Source organism: Vicugna pacos, chromosome 19 (genome assembly GCF_048564905.1).
Source record: "Vicugna pacos chromosome 19, VicPac4, whole genome shotgun sequence".
Lineage (NCBI taxonomy): Eukaryota > Metazoa > Chordata > Mammalia > Artiodactyla > Camelidae > Vicugna > Vicugna pacos.
Window position 1 is genome coordinate 41,905,636 of NC_133005.1, and position 16,193 is coordinate 41,921,828.

The window sequence follows — 16,193 nt, forward strand, 5'->3', positions numbered from 1 at the left end:
CTCTGGGACATTAGGGAAGTTGTCTAAAGTCGCACAGTGGGTGAGTGACACAGCCACGTTCACTCCACACATACACAAAAACATGCCAGCCTTTACAGAATCAGGAAGATCTTTGAAGACCAAAAAGGACCAACCTCCAAGATGAAAAAATGCAAGGTGAAGAACACTGTATGTACCAGGCCGGTATTTGTGGGAGGGGGAAAAAAACAGAAAAGCAGAATCTGCGAGTAATCGCTTAGATCACAGAAGGCATCTCTGAGAAGAAAGAGATCCAGTGTGTGGAAACAGCTGCCCCTGGGGGTGGAAGTCAGCAGCTGGGGGAGGAAGTCGGGGGAAACTGTTCACCACCGAAACATCTGTGACTTGTGAATTTTGCGCCTGGGCATGTATTACCTGTTGTACATTTTTTTTTAACTGGTGTAAGGAAGAAGTTACTCACCCTAAAACCATCACCACGCCGTAAGTAATACACTTCGGGGAAGGAGAAATTGGCACCGCCAGGCCCACCCTAGTCCCCCACTCACCTTCCCTCTGCCCATCCCAGGAAAGATGGATGAGCGGCGGGGAGTGACAGGTGCTGGGGGAGGGCAGGCGAGCAGTGGATTTTCCAAGTATCTGGGACCCAGAACCACATTCAGTCTCTTGGAAGGGGCTTAGCGCCTTGCACCAGTGCAGTGGTTCTCAACTGGGGCAGTTTTGCCCTGCAGGGGACATTTGGCAACATCTGGAGATATTCTGGGTGTCACAACTGGGGGATACTGTTGAATATCTGACAATGCCCGTGACACCCCAGAATGTCCCACGTCAAGTTTGAGGAGCCTGCGTCAGATGTAGTATGTCCAGGCGTCACCTGGGGCTCAGTGAAAGCACAGGTTCTGGCGCGGCAGGCCTGGGAACAGGCCAGCGTCTGCGCTTCTGACTGGGGGAGGCCACCAACGCTGGTGTGGGAGTCACACTTGGAGCAACGAGGCCTTACCCGATCCAGCTCTGGCCAACTGTGTAATCGTCTTACGTTAAAGGGGTACATTCGTTTGGATCCAAAGGCTAGACCTTGAGTACTGACTGGGGAGGGGGCAGGAGAAGCCTGCTCTTGACGGAAACGAGCACGTGCACCTCTGAGACCCTCCTTATGCCCACGGCGGCGGGAGGCGCCGGCACCAGCTGGGGCAGCGGCCGGGGACTTACCATCCAGAGTCTCCACAGACAGCTGCAGGCCCAGGTTGTGCCGTGGGTTGACCACCCAGTGGTTGCTGGTGGCCGTGATGTCGAACACCAGCCAGCCCTCCTCTGAGGCCCAGAGGGTGCGGCTGTCCAGCAGGAACAGGTCCGACTCCCTGCAAGAGAGGAGAGAGACGCAGGTTCTGGGCCAGCAGCTCTTGGCTCAGTGACCCCATCAGCCAGCCAGCCAGCCAGCCAGCCACTGCCGGCCAGGAGGACCTTGCGAGGTGGGGGAAGGGGAAGGGAGGTCCCGAAAAGTGGGCTCACCAGACCAAGATCCCGCTGTGGGGAGCCTGAGTAGTGGCTGTGGTGGGGAGAGGGCGGGCAGAGAGGTGTGAAGAGAGGCACACAGGACGCAGGGAGCTGCTGGCACAAATGTGCCCTTCAAAGCTGTCAGGGGGTGCCAGTGGGACAGAGCCCAGGAATTACACAACCTCTGCGATGCTGGAAGTCTCAGGGAACAGAAGTGCACGTTTGTTGGCTTATTCACCACTCACCAGGCACTATCCCAAGCATTCTACACATATTGTCTCATTCGATTCTCACAACTTTAAGTCGTGGGGACATTATCATCTCCAACAAATACACAGGAAAACCATGACTTTCCCAAGGTCACTGAGCCATGCCAGATTGGGAGTTCGAGCCCATCTGCCGAGCACCAGTGCAGGTGCTTTTCGTGTCCACGCTATGACGCGACTTCTTCACGAGCCCACCAAGTGTGAGGAGGTGGACCCCTACGCTTACGTTATTAATAGAGGTAGTCGTTTAATTCCCTCTTCCTCAGATTTTGCAGTAGCAAAATGAGTAAAACTACAATTGATCTTGTAGTGGATGGAGGATGGATAGATGGATGGATGGGTGGATGAGTGGATGGATGGGTGGATGGATTTTTACTTTCCTAGACAGTATATAAGATAATACCTCTTCTGCACTTTTATTTATAAGGATTCAAAGTTTACATATTTTGAGTCCTTTGGCAGTCAGTTAGGATATTTGAGCCCCTACGTTGCACCAGGCAGTAGGCACAATGGTGAACAGCACCCAACAAGCCCCTGCCCCAGGGCACTGACAGCATCTCTCAGACCTGGATCTAATTTTCCTGGGAATTAAGTGGATCTTCTCTGCTCAAACATCATCAGACATAGCGACTATTCATTGAGCACTTGCCGTGTGCCAGGCCCTGGGTTGAAATGCCTGACCAGGTCATGTCACTGAGTCCTTACAATAACTCTGTGAGGTGGGACATGTCAACTGCACCATTGTGCAGACCACAGAAGTGAGGCTCAGCGAGGCAGAGTTGTTCACCCGGAGTCTCACTGTTAGAACTCAGCTGAGGCAGGGCTGGAACCCAACCAGGCCACCTGCCAGGCTTGCAACCATACATGAAGACAGGACTTCCAGACACTACCTTTACTCAGGTGTAGTTGTCATCATTTCAGAGCCTCTGGCAGAGCAAACTCATTGGAATATAACCCACTAAGCCCTCGGCTGAAGCTGAACAGCAGACGCTACTTTAGATGAGGCACACGCCTCCCCAGTGACCCCATCCCCAACTCTCCCTCCTAAAGCTGGCGCCAACTACCCCCATTACCCTCGCGTGTGTGGCCTGGAGACCTCCAAGTTTGTGAGGTTTGTCCAATTGTAATTCCGTTGTATGCCATCCCACATTCGACATCTACCAAGCACATTAATATGTACAAGACTCAGAGGAGGCATGAAGACAACAAATTGGTAACACTGGGCCAGCATCTCAAACCTCCTTTAACTCAGAATCTAGTGGAAAAGCACTGGGAGATTAACAGTCACTCCAAGAAGTCCACACAGGGGTGGAGAACCAGGCTCAGAAACAGACAGGAGCCACAGCAGGCGTGAGGGTGCAGGGCTGCTGTCAAAGGGATGAACTTGAGCTGTATTTCCCTCTTTGAGTCTCTCCATCCGAACATCTTAGGGCAGAGGATCTAGGTGGCCTGGTCAAGTCCATGCCCTGCCCTTGGCCATGGGAGGACAGGGTATTCCATGACCGTGGACACCACCACCAGGGCCATGAGATGGAAACAGGGGTTATACCCCACCACGCCCCTCCAAACCCCACTTTCTAAGCAATATTCAGTAATTGCCGGAACCCAGTTCAGACAATGCTGAATTACACGACGCCATGCAGGTGAACGAGATACGACTTCTGATCTGATGGACAACAAAATGTAGCCACGATACAAGGCAGTACGTTGTCTCCCAGCCAGCCAAGCTGAGGTCCCTTGTGACTGTAGGAAACTCACCACGTCTCTCACATAGAGGGGCTGAGAAGCAGGGAAGCCTTTTTAGAGATGCTAAGCTTGACTTTCCGGTTCAAACTGAATTAAAACAACCAGACAATCCTTCATGACCCGTTTGCCGCTGCTTCTTCCTAGTGCCCCTTCAGAGGTAGTTCAGAACTGACCTGGGGGCTGCCCACACAGATTTTAAACTTACAGACAAGAATTCCCACTGTCTTCACCTCCAATTTGCCTTGATGACTTTCCTGGCTATGGAGAGTTACCAAGACGGTCCGTGAACCAGTGGGCTGTTCTCAACAATTAACAGATGAGAGAAGACACACCACTCGGAATCACAACAATTCCCTCACTCACCCAGGCTCCAGGGCCGTGGGAGGAGACACCCACACCCCAGAGCACAGAAGTCACAAACCTGGGGGGTGGCTTTGCTGGAAAAGGGTGATCTGCAGGAAAATGTGACCAGATACCCGGATACGCCCTGACGGACAGCAAAACAATGAAGAGTAACTTAGGGAACAGAATCAGGCCTTTGAACAGTGAACGCCTTGCCAAACGATACTCAGCGTTCTCTCGTTACAGCCCGGCACACCGGGGCCCAGATGTTGCAGGCTGGCGTTGACTCACCGTGAGTCAGCAGGCACACACGGGCCCCGCTCCCCCGAGCCCTGGTGTGCAGTTTGTTCCAGGCGTGCTGGGAAGAGCTGAGCCTTCGTTGAAGGCATCAGGACAGGAGAGCCCGTTGAGGTGGTGAGAGTCACATGCTCACACGGGCTTCGCTTTTAGACCAAAAGCCCAGCCTGAAGTTGGCCGCGTGAACGGGACAACAGAGAACTTACTCAGCAGCCAAGTCCAGACTGACGGCCGGGAAAGTGGGAATTTCTCACTGCCACCTTGAGCATCTTACTGGAACCCAACAGTTCTTACAGCCAGGAGGAACTAACCAGCCCTCTGTGATATCTGCATCGACCTTGAACATGCCGGCCTCCCTGACCCAGCCCAGGTGAGAGCAGAGACAGGAAGGGCTCAGGGGGAGGGCCCCAGGGACCCTAAATGCATTCTTTGCCCTTTCCCACCGCTGAAAATCTAGGTGCTTTCCATGTACCAGTTCCCTGGTCAGGTCATTGTTCCTATGTTATAGATGAGGAGAGTGAGGTTCAGAGAGGTAAGTCCGACTGTCCACATCGATAAACCTTCCAAGAGACAGAACCAGGATACGGCTGGGCAGGAAGTGTGACCTGAGGACTCGAGCATTTAAAGCCCCGTCATCTCCTTAACTCACCCTCTTGCCAAGGGACAAGAGACACAGGAAGCTGTTGAATTCTGCACGATGCGTGTTATTTGCCTGACATAGTGCGGAGCAGGGAAAATACTCAAGGAGGATGAAGTCCAGGTGGCAGAAAATGGAGAAGGTAGGCAAGGCCAGCCGGCTGATTCTGGAGCCTCAGTTTCCTCCTCTAAAACGGAGATGATGCCATCTTCTTCAGCAACTGGGGACAGCCACACGGAGCCGAGCCTAGTGACAAACTCTCAAGGCTCCTGGAGCATCGCTGTAGGTACGAGTTATGGACGTGTTGGTGTACATTCTCCGCTGGACTGTGGGAAATTCCAGGATGCGGACTTTATCTACCTTGTCCCCAGTCATGTGCGACCTCCCAAGATCCACGGAACAATAGACCATACGTCCATTCAAACAATGTTCACCTTTGACTCCAAAATTCATCAGACAAGTGTTGTAGGCTTTCCTGCAAACACGGCCACCAACAAGTCCTCCTATCTCTGCCCACATGCAGCGCTCCATAGATCAGTCAGGTCCGCTCCCCACTGCTGAAGTCTGGGCTGGCTGACCCATCTGACTTGCTGTGACCAGTAGGACCCAGTGGAAGGGGCGCCCGGCCATGTCCAGAGCTAGGACACAAGAGGCTTAGCAGTTCTGTTTTTGCTGGCCCCTGGATGGGGAAACCTGACCACTCTGCTGAAGGGAGATCACATGGAAGGGGAGGAGGGCTGCGGCTGTGAAGGAGGAGGGTCTGAGAAGGGGGAGAGAGATAGAGACAGAGAGAGAGAGATAAAGATCAAGCTAGCCCCCAGCTTGGGCGTTCCAGCCCCAGCCAAGCTCCCAGCTTCACTCAATGACCACAGCAGACACTCCAAAGAGTAGAAACACTGCCCGGCTGAGCCCGGCCCAAATTCCTGAGCAATAAAATGATTGTTGTTTTAGCCACTGAGTTGTGGGTGGTTTGTTCAGCACAGACATAGAACCCAAACAACAGTCACGCTGCTCGTAACAGAAAAACTGAAAACGAACCATCTACTGAGGGGGACTGGCAAAAACATGGTGCATCCAAGCACTACATGGCTGTTTCAAAGGACTGTATAAACCCAAACATCTTGACAAGACAGAAAAATAGTATGAAGCTAAAAGGTGCTATAAAACAGGATGTGTAGTATGCAAATTTCTGGGAAAATACAAAATGCAAAAATTGGTAAAAAGAAAAAAAATAGAAAATTTGAGTCACCCAATATGCATTAATGAATTGAATTAGAAACAAAAAGGCCTTTCCCATCCCACACTCAGACGGTTTTTTACTGTATTTTTACCAAATTTACCAAATTATCAAGAGATAATTCCTTCTTATACAACTTGGTCGAGAAAATGGAAGAGGTCAAACTGAGAACCTGTGTTGTGAAGCTAGCATGCTACTAATTCCACAAATGGGCATTTCCCTAAAGATATACAAATGGCCAATGAACATATGAAAAGATGGTCAACATCATTAGCCATTAGGGAAATGCAAATCAAAACCACAGTAAGATTGTACTTCACAGCCACCAGGATGGCTAAAACCCAAAACACAGACAGTAGCAAGTGTTGGCAAGGATGTGGAGGAGTTGGAACCCTCATACACCGCTGGGGGGATTGTAAAATGATACAGGGACTTTGGAAGATAGTACGGCAGTTTTTCAAAGGGTAAAACATAGAATTACCATAAGACCCAGTAATTTTATGGCCCAAGAGAAATAAAAATCCTGTACATGAATGTTCATAGCAGAATTACCCATAATAGCCAAAAAAAAAAAAAAAAGGAAACAGCTAAAAACTCCACCAGCTGATGAATGGGTAAAGAAAATGTGGTACGCCCATACAGTGGAATACTACTAGGCAATAAAAAGGCATGAAGCACTGACACCAGCTACAATGTGGGTGAACTTTGAAATCATTACATTAGTAAAAGAAGTCAGACACAGAGGAGCGCAGATCGTATGATTTCAATCCTATGACGTGTCCAGAAGAGGCAAATCCACAGGCATTAAAAGATCAGTAGTTGTCAAGAGGGGGAAATGGGGGGACGGTGGCTGCTGATGGGAATGAAGTTTCCTTTGGGGTGATGAACAGGATCAAACATCAAATAGCACAGCTCTGAATATACTAACAACCAATGAATAATCCACTTTACAAGGTTGAATTGGGTGGTATGTGAATTCTAGCTCAATAAAGCTGTATTTCAAAGAATGAATAAGGCCAACCTAAGCCCAAAAGAGAGAGCACGGTGTCACTATGCTAATAATTTTGCTAAGGTTAAGACACCTATGCATGCAAAGCCTATATGCATATACCCTGGAGTTTCAGCAACAATTCAGCCTGAAGGCTGTTTCTCCCCTCTACACACATACATCAATACTGTCTCAAGTTGGCAAACACATTCTATTTCTGAAAGAAGTGAGATTGTATGAGGTCCACAAAGTTCCACATTTTACCTGGTCTGCGGAACAAACACGCGCAAGGTGGCTGGCTTGGCTTTACCCCCTCTTAGGGGTGGAGACGGTTTTGCCGGCTCCTCCAAGCTCACAAAGAGGCATCGGAGCTGGGGTACAAACCTGGCATTCCCTCCAGCTTCTCATGCTGCTTCCGATGAAAGAAATAGCAGAAGACCCGGAAGGTGGAATTCTCCCCTCCCGAAACCCAGGCTCCCCCAAAGCGCTGCTCTCTGGGAGGTGTGAACCACCAGTGACCCCAACGCCGTGGCAGGGAGCGGTGTTAATGTTCAACCACCAGCCTGGGGCAGAGTGCTGCTGGGGCGTGCGGGCTTCTCCTCCCAGGGGCACCCATGAGAGCAGGCCGAGACCTACCCACAGGGGGAAGCAGGAGGAAGTGCACACTGTCACTGCACCTGGGTTCCAGCATCTCAGCCAACCTCCCTCTGGAAAATTCCACCGCGGTGGAAAAGTGGGTATTTTAAAATCTCCAACGTGGGAAGGTGGAAAGTCCTTTTTTTTTTCCCTTCCCCCCTCTGGCTTCTTGGAGACTATTTAGAGACTGTGATCTCAAGGGCCTTCACCCACAACCCACTCCCAGAGTAGTTAAGAGCCCCATGCAGGACAAAGGACACCACCCCCTCAGACCAGCCCTGGAGAAACTGTTCACACTTTGCACACACTCAGCTCTTAGGAATACAGCCATGAGACTAGCAAAACGTGGCCAAGACTGGAAGCCTGCGGATCCCTCTGGCCCCTGGCTCCCGAGGCAGGAGCATGTGGGTCCCACCTGGGTCCCCCAGGGCCCACTGCCCCATCTCCTGGAACCATCCCTGTCCAGTCTCAGGACCCAATTTCACTCTTCTTCCTTCCTACCCTACAGGACAGGGGGGCGTGACATCTCCTTCCACCTGACAGTGAGGCCCAACCATCCAGGGTCCTACAGCCAAACAGGAGCTTGGAAACTTGCTCCAAGACCAGAGTCTTGTGCACAGGTCGCTGGTGGCTACATGGGCAGCAGAACCCAGTCCTGGGCCTCAAGCTTGGGCATGATGGAAAATGTTCTTATCATCACGCCCGAGACCCAGTCTGACTTCCTCTGGGATCCCTCAGACACAGCCCATCACCTACAGGGAGCTGGAGTTTGGAAGGACCACATTCTGAGTCATCCAAGTTCTCTCCAGGAAGCCTGGCTGGTGGTTGGGGGGCATTAGCACCCCAAGACCGCATCCTGGGCACCTACTGTGTGCCAAGCTCTTGAGTGACATTCTCTCGCCCAATCCTTCCTCTTCCGAGGTAGATACAATTACAGCCTCTATGTTATAGATAAGACAACTGAGGAGCAGGGGCGTTAAGACAGCATCCAGCTAGTGAGTGGCAGGCCCCCGATGGAAGTGCCGTGAAGCACGTGGGGCCAGCCTTCATATCGGTACCCCCGGCCAGGAAACCCCTCCCTGGGCTTAGAGGAGGCAGAGTGAATCCAAGAGAGAATGTACTGGTCCAGTGCCAAGTGTCCCCCCAGCACTACCAAAGAAAGGGAAACAAGCTTCAGATTCGGTGGTATGCAGAATGCTCCTCTCCCCGCCCAAGACGTCCACAATTAATCTCCAGAACCTGTGCATTCCATGGCAAAAGGGACTCTGCAGAAGTGATTAAATGAAGGACTTTTGAGATGGGAGATCATCCTAGATTATCCAGGTGGGCCCCATGTAACTACAAGGGTCCCTATAAGGAACGGAAGAAGACAGGAGGGAAATGTCAGAACAGAAGCAGAGGGTAGAGTGATGTGACAGCTGGCAGGGGCCACGAGCCAAGGAACGCAGGTACATTTAGAAGCTGGAAAAGACAAGGAAACAGATTCTCCCCTAGAGCCTGCAGAAGGAATGCAGCTGCGGGGACACCTTGAAATTAGCCCGGTGAGACCCATTTCAGATTTCTGACCTCCAGCGCTATAAAATAACAAATGTGTGTTAAGTCACAAGGGTGTGGTAATTTGTTATAGCAGCCAGAGGAACTAAGAGTTTCACTCCTAAAACCTATTCTGAACACCTCCTAGGTTTTAGGAGCTCCACTGGGAACTAAAGACAGAAAAAAGCCAGAGACGGACCTCTGGGTCCAGGGTCTGTGAGAGCCTCGCACAGTGAGGACAATTAAACCCTGACTGAGTGTTCTCTGGGCGAGCAAAACAAAGAAAAGCACTGGATTTGAGGGGTGAGCAGGGATGATGCAGCCTAGAGGGCAGGAAGGGTGTTCTGGCAGAGGGAACAGAATGTGCAAAGCCTTGTGAGAGAGGCTATCGAGGAGAGGGTGCAGGTGTTTGGGGAGCACAGAGGCAGGCAGGCAGTGGCACAAATCTGCAGGGTAGCCTCTGGCCATGGGAAAGTGCAGCTGCTGAGAGACTGGGAGGCTGGGAGTTTTAAGCAGGGAGTGGAAATCACTGGCTTTAGGCAGACCTTCCCTCACCCCTGCCCTGACCCTGGCCTTGACTCTGACCCTCACCATCACCCTCACCCTCACTAGCTCTGGCTCTTTGGAAAACTGCAGGGCTGGATGTCTTACTTTTAAAACCCTGCAGGTTGCTCAGAAGACAGCGCACGATGGAGAAGCCAGAGCTTTCCCAGGCTGACGTGATGTCACAGACGGGGAGCTGGATGAGTCAGGCTGGGGAAGCAGCAGCCCGCAGTGCACCTGGAGTCAGACCAGCAAACACCAGCCCTGCGGGGAGGCCGGGAAGGAGATCAAAGGAGCCCACAGAGGAAGTCGGGCGTGGCCGCCATGAGGCTCCTGGGCCCAGGGAGTGCCCCTCTTGGGCCTTGGGCAGGGGGGACCCAGCCCCAGTCCCGACACCCCACCAGGAGCTTCAGGGAATGCCCAGCCTTCCGTACAAGTCACTCAGCCAGTCCCTGGCGTCCAGGATGGGAAGATGAAGCCAGGGAGGTCTGAGGCTTTTTTTAAACACATTTTTTTAGGGCCATGCATATCCAGGAAGACGAAAATTAAGTCATTTGGGGAAAAGGTGGAAAAGTACACAGAGATGCACAATATCCTCCTCCCACAGCCAGAGCACGAGTCACCAGCCCACAGCTTCCCTGCCCTGCGACCATCTGTGTGTCTGTCTGTCCCTCCTCTCTTCCCTCTACCCTCCCGCCGCCCTCCTCCTGCCTGGGCATTCATAAGAACACTCGTGTCCAGAGTTCAAGAAGCCTCTGTTATCAAAGTCAGGAGCAAGTCGGCAGCCATTAAGGCCTGGGCCTCAGCTCCCCCATCTGCCAAGAGGAAGGGTTTGGATTTTACTGAGGTCTCGAAAACTGCCTCCCATGAATAAGATATCCAAGAGAGGAAAATGAAAGGGTTGAAAATCCAAAAGGCTCTGTAGTTAGAGAAGACTGGGAAGAACCATATGATCGCTGCTTCTTAAGAGATTTCAAAATGCACATGAGCTCTTTAAAGGCTCTGAGAAGTCCCGCTAGAAAGAAATGTCTACTCCTGCCATGGAGGGTGGTTAAAGAGGCTCTCACTCTTGTGTGGGGGCAGGAGGTGGAGAAGGATGAGGACTGGAACTAAAAATGGGATGCCGTTGCCAGCAGGAGAAAACAATCAGGAGGTCTAAGTGGAGCCCAGGATCCTTTTGGTGATGAAGTCCCCAGGGTAGTCCTTGGGTCGCACTTTGGGTGGTCAGGGAAGTTGGCATTACAACACGATGTTTAGGGTCCTAGGAAAGTTGAGATCAAATCCCCATGAGTGACCCTGGCAAGCCAACCCCTGTCTTTCAGGTTCTTTCGTCTGTAAAGTGGAGATAACAATGAGGGTTATTCTGAGGATGTGTTAACTGGGCTGATGTAGTCGAGATGCCAGCTCAAGGCTCTGGGTTGCAGCAGACCTCACTCACAACCTCATCATTCTGACCCTCATTCCAGATGCAGTGATTTTGGAACAAGCCTGGCTCAGAGACAGCTCACTGAACCCTATGACACCTGAGAGCGGGGTGCTGCTGTCCCCTTTCACAAGCGGGTGGCTGAGGCTTGGGGAAGCTTACAAATGCTCCCAGAGTGGTGAGCTGCCACCTGGAGGAAGCCACCTACCTCGTCCCACACCCCCTCTGTCCGCAGCAGCCTGCCCGGGCTTCCAGAACCTCACATCCGAACAGGTGACTGCCCTGCCCTAAACCCTTTATCAGCTCTGGGGATAAAAAGCCAAAATTCCCTCATGTTTCTTAAGGGAGACAAGGTAACTGATGGTCCAAACAGGGAAACTCTGGGGGAGAGAAAGGAGGCACATTAACTCCAGACGAGCACACGGGGGCATTTGGTCACCCTACCTATAGGCTCTGGGTGGTCGGGCCCCCCTCCCTCCCCAATGCCTCTTCTCACCCATTCTCTTTCTGCCAGGCCCCCAGGGTACCAGCCGCCCCAGGCTCCTTTCAGACTTTTATCTACACCAGACTCCAGCCCATTCTAGGCCTCTGTACAGGCTGTTCCTGCTGCCTGGAATGCTGTTCCCCATCCCTTCACCCCCGTCATGCCTGTGCATCCTGCAGCTCCCCAGGGAAGCTTCCCCTGACGCCTTTCACATCCTCGTTAGACATCCTCAGAGCCTCTCCTTTCCAGCAACCAGGCTGGACTTTAAATTTGTTAATACAGTTATTTGGGGTTTCCCCTTTCCCCAAAGCATTTTAAGCTGCTTATTGGCAAGAGCCAGTCCTACTTTGCTCACCGCTGTTGGAGCCCCAGCACCTAGCAAGCAACACAGTACACAGTAGGTCTCAAATATACATTGCATGAATGTGCTGGCATCTTTGGAGTTTCTTACCAGCCAAGGTTTTCTGTTGTCAATTTCTGTAGTTCGTGTTATAAAAAAAGGAAGTGTTTTTTCAAATGGCCTGGGTGCTTCCAGTAATGCATTTGTCTCCAGTTCCCTGGGCCTCAGCCCACCCTCCCACCTCGAACCCCCCAAGGGAGCCCTCTCCCAAGTCATAGGCACCAGGCTGCCTTATCACACACACTGGCCCGCCCCCAGGCACCTCCACGTCCCCCACCTTCTGTGGGCCTGCCTGGGTGATCAGAGGGTGGCCAAACCACCCCAGCCGACCCCCCATTTGGAGGCCGCCCAGCCATTTGGGGCTTCACTTCGCCCATTTCTGTGTCCTCATCACTTCGTCAGCTCCTTTATCCACACGTGTCGGAAGAAGCCAAGAGGATGCAGACAGGCAGGGAGCCGGGGCTGGGAAGAAAGTCAATCTCAAATTTACTTTTAGACCCGACTCTTATTCCTCCTTACTTAAGACTCCAGAGTTTGGGCCACAGAATTTCCAAAAATCAGAGGCCCTGTCCTTCTGTTTAACCTGGGCAGGATCCATATGGAAACCAAATGATGAGAAGTGACCACGCTGGGGATTTCAGTGCTCGGAGGTGAACCATAAAGACCCCTGACCCCAACTCCCAGAACCACCAGGCCTGTGGGGGGCCCTGCGGGGCTTCTAAGACGGCCTGGGAAATCCCACGCGGCTGGGCAGCTGCCTGTGGCTGGCACCACGGAGGTGGGCGGGTGAGACATCCAGGATGGGACACTCATCTTTCGAGACTTTCCCCGGTTGCCCCATTTCCTCCGGCCTCCAGCTCTGGACCAAAATAGCACGAGGTAAATTCAGCCTCTTTCACGCATACTCAACGGAATAAACACACCAACACAAACAAAGCTTTCCTGCTGGGTCTCCTGCCTTTTTTTTTTTTTTAAAAGAACCACAGACTTTTTAAAGATTCCAAACCCAGACGCAGAAAAGTTAAGCCAAGCAGGCAGACAAGGGAGAAAGGAAATGAACTTAGCAGCGGAGTCTCCGGACAGAAGCAAGTGTCGTGAGGACCACGTTCCACGTTCAAGGTTTTCAAAAACAAAGGCCAGATGAGAACAACTGGATGCAGAGGCGGGAGGGGGTGTCTGAGACCTCGGATTAAACCAACGAGTGGTGGCCAGGAAGAAGGGAGGCTGAGGACACACCTGCTGTGCCAGGTGGCATACGCACCTGACGCCACTGAACCTCACAGCCCTACCAGGTGGACACTCTTGGCCTCTGTCATATTTTGAGGCTCCCCAGGAATAGATCCTGAGTCAAGGATTTGAATGCAAGTGGTTCATCTGAGAAGTGACCCCAGGAACCACTTGGGTTGGGAGTGTGGGAAGCGAGGCAGGGATGGAAAGAGAACAAAACAGGGAGCTGTGGGCATCTGGGGCTCATATCCACTGTGACCCCTGGATGCTGCATGAACACAGCTCAGCGTGGTGCTTCCTGGGGCGTGAGGATGCTGGGGTACATATCCACCTGGCCCTGCCCACCTGCAATGGAGGGCTGCTCCCAGGACCTCGACTCTGCAGTGGGGGACACACACTCCTAGGGTCAGAGAAAGCCCTGGGCAGGACAGGCTGGTGCTGAGCAGAAGCATCTGGTCTGCGGCTCCAGCCAGCCATCATCGCAGGAAGAAGGGACAGAGGCCTTGTCGAAAGTCACAGCTGGTGAGACCAACAGGCAGGGGCTGCCCACCCCGGCAGCCAGATGTGGGCTGGAGGAGCAATTGCAGGGACCCCGCCCACGACGACCTCTGGGGATAGGGCCTGCGAGAGAAGACCCAGCGATGAAGTGGAGGCCAGCGGTCCCTCTTACGGCTCAGGAATCGAGACCAAGGGCCTCACAGATTCTTCTCCTAGGAATTCAGGGCCCCAGAGATGCACCCCGAGCCCTGCACGTGTGATGCCGGACCAAGCTGGACTCTGACGGAAAATGCTTTCCAGGCAGAATTCCCATTTCCTTTCCCTTGACAATGGCAGGTTTCTCTCCTCGTTCTAACTCTTGGTCCTCCCTGCAAGCCCGACTCACAAGCCACCCCGCCTCCCTCCTCCACTCCCCCGGCCTATGGGCCCGACCCTGGAGCCAAAGGTTGAGCCCAAATCCCTCACCCCACACCATCAATGGGAAATGAGAAGTCTGCTTCTGGACCCAAGTATCATCTTTCAGGAGCCCCTACCTAGGCCCTGAGGAAGAACCAAAAATTTAAAAAAACCCTACCCCTTAAAAGGTTCTCACAATGTAGTTTTCACTCAAGAAGACAAACCGTAGGCTCGGTGCTAGGTCCCAGGGGCACGATGGTCAGAAGCCCCCAAGGTCACAGAACGTCCCAGGCTGAGGACCTAGTGATCTTGACCACCTGTGTCCAGGCTCAGAGGACAGCGAGACCACAGCACGGGATGTGGGATTCGAGCTGGCTTTTAAAAAGGGCAGGGTTGAGACAGACTGAGCAGCAGTGGGAGAGGATGAAGCATAAACGTTCTGCCAACAGCTGGATGGTGTCACAGCTGTCAGAAACGCATGTAAGAAAACTCAGGGGCAGGAGGAGACAGGACGACTGCATGTCACACGTGCCCTGGATGGGGTCCTGGAGCAGCAGGACACCGGGTGCGAAACGGAAGGCTGGGCACATGACTGACTTCAGTTCATAACAGTAACACAGCCACGTGGGCTCACTAACGACAGCAGCTGCACCCCGCTCATGTGAGAGGTTAACAGGGGCCCCGGGCACAGAGTGCAGGGGAGCTCTCTGCGCCATCTACTCCATGTTTCCGGGAGTCTAGACCTGTTTTAAAAACTAAGATCTGGTAATAAAAAGTCAATCGTATTTTTCTAAAATCTGGTTTCTGGTGGTGGAGGGATTAAACTAGAGCGAGAAGACTGGAGAGACGAGGAAGGGAGAAGGGCTGGGGCAGCAAAGGCCAGAAAACAAGGTATCTCCAGAGGACAGGGGGTGTGCGAGAGCCAAGCCAGCTACAGCACAGGTCGTGTGTGTGTGTGTGTGTGTGTGTGTGTGTGTGTGTGTGTGTGTGTGTGTGTACAAGGAGGCAGCTGGAAGTGAGGCTGGAGCTGGAATGTAGAAGGTGTGCAGCCCTGGACAAAAGCGCTGGACTTTCAACATACAGACGAGAAGCATCCAGACACACAGAGACATCAACAGTCCCTGTCCCCAGGGCGCTCTCAGGGCCAGCCTCGTGGGCATATAACCTGTGCAGTCACCCAGGCCCACCCATAGGACTCCGTGCTTGGTTTAATGCTCTGCAGTCGCTGCCTTAAGATCCTTAATGTATTTTCTTAAATAAAGTTACATTTTTTGTTTTTTTAAATGGAGGTACTAGGGATTGGACCCAGGATCTCGTGCATGCTAAGCATGTGCCCCACCCCCAAGCCACACCCACTCCCCCTGGCCGTGCATTTTTAACACGTAGTCCTGCATTTTCATTTTGCACTGGGTCTCACAAATGAGGCGACCAGTCCTAGGAGCTTGTTTTTGACAATTAATAATAATAGCTACATACTGTATGATTCCAGCTATATGGTATTTTGGAAAAGGCAAAATTATAGTGACAAGTAAGATCAGTAGTTGCCAGGGGTTGAGGGGCGGGGAAGGATGAACAGGCAGAGCACAGAGGATTTTTAGGGCAGGGAAAACACTCTACGAACGGATACTGTGATGGTGGACACACGTCACACACATTTGCCCAGAGCCACAGAATGTGCAACAGCAAGAGTGACCCCTGATGTAAACTAGGGACTTTGGGTGATAATGACGTGTCAATGAAGGTTCATGAACGATAACAAACGCCCCATCTGGTGGGGATGTGGATAATGGGGGGTGCTGTGCATGTGTGGGAGCAGCGTAGGGGGTGAAGGGGAAATCTCTCCTTTCAATTTTACTGTGAACCTGAAACTGGTCTAAAAAAACCTTAAAAAAAAAAGCAGCAGAATACTGAGACTTCTAGCCCCGACATCAGGTCGGCTGGGGTTGGACATGGGAATCTGTGCTTTTCCCTTTAAAAGGAGTCCCAGGTGGTTCTGACAACAGCTCGGGCTGGGCCTTCCCATCCCGACCACGGGACCAATGGACACCTGCGAGCAGGTGCATGGCGGGA

The 16,193-nt window shown here is 52.3% G+C and overlaps 1 protein-coding gene across 2 annotated transcripts in view; it reads right to left on the reverse strand.

Annotated features, from left to right (window-relative positions):
* The window catches only part of BMP7 (bone morphogenetic protein 7), an 87,717-nt gene that overhangs the window by 28,392 nt on the left and 43,132 nt on the right, over positions 1-16,193 (reverse strand). For both annotated transcript variants that reach the window (XM_072944460.1, XM_006213987.3), the window contains one exon: positions 1,186-1,334. In XM_072944460.1, the coding sequence (XP_072800561.1) occupies positions 1,186-1,334 (149 nt within the window). The remainder of the gene's footprint in view (positions 1-1,185; positions 1,335-16,193) is intronic.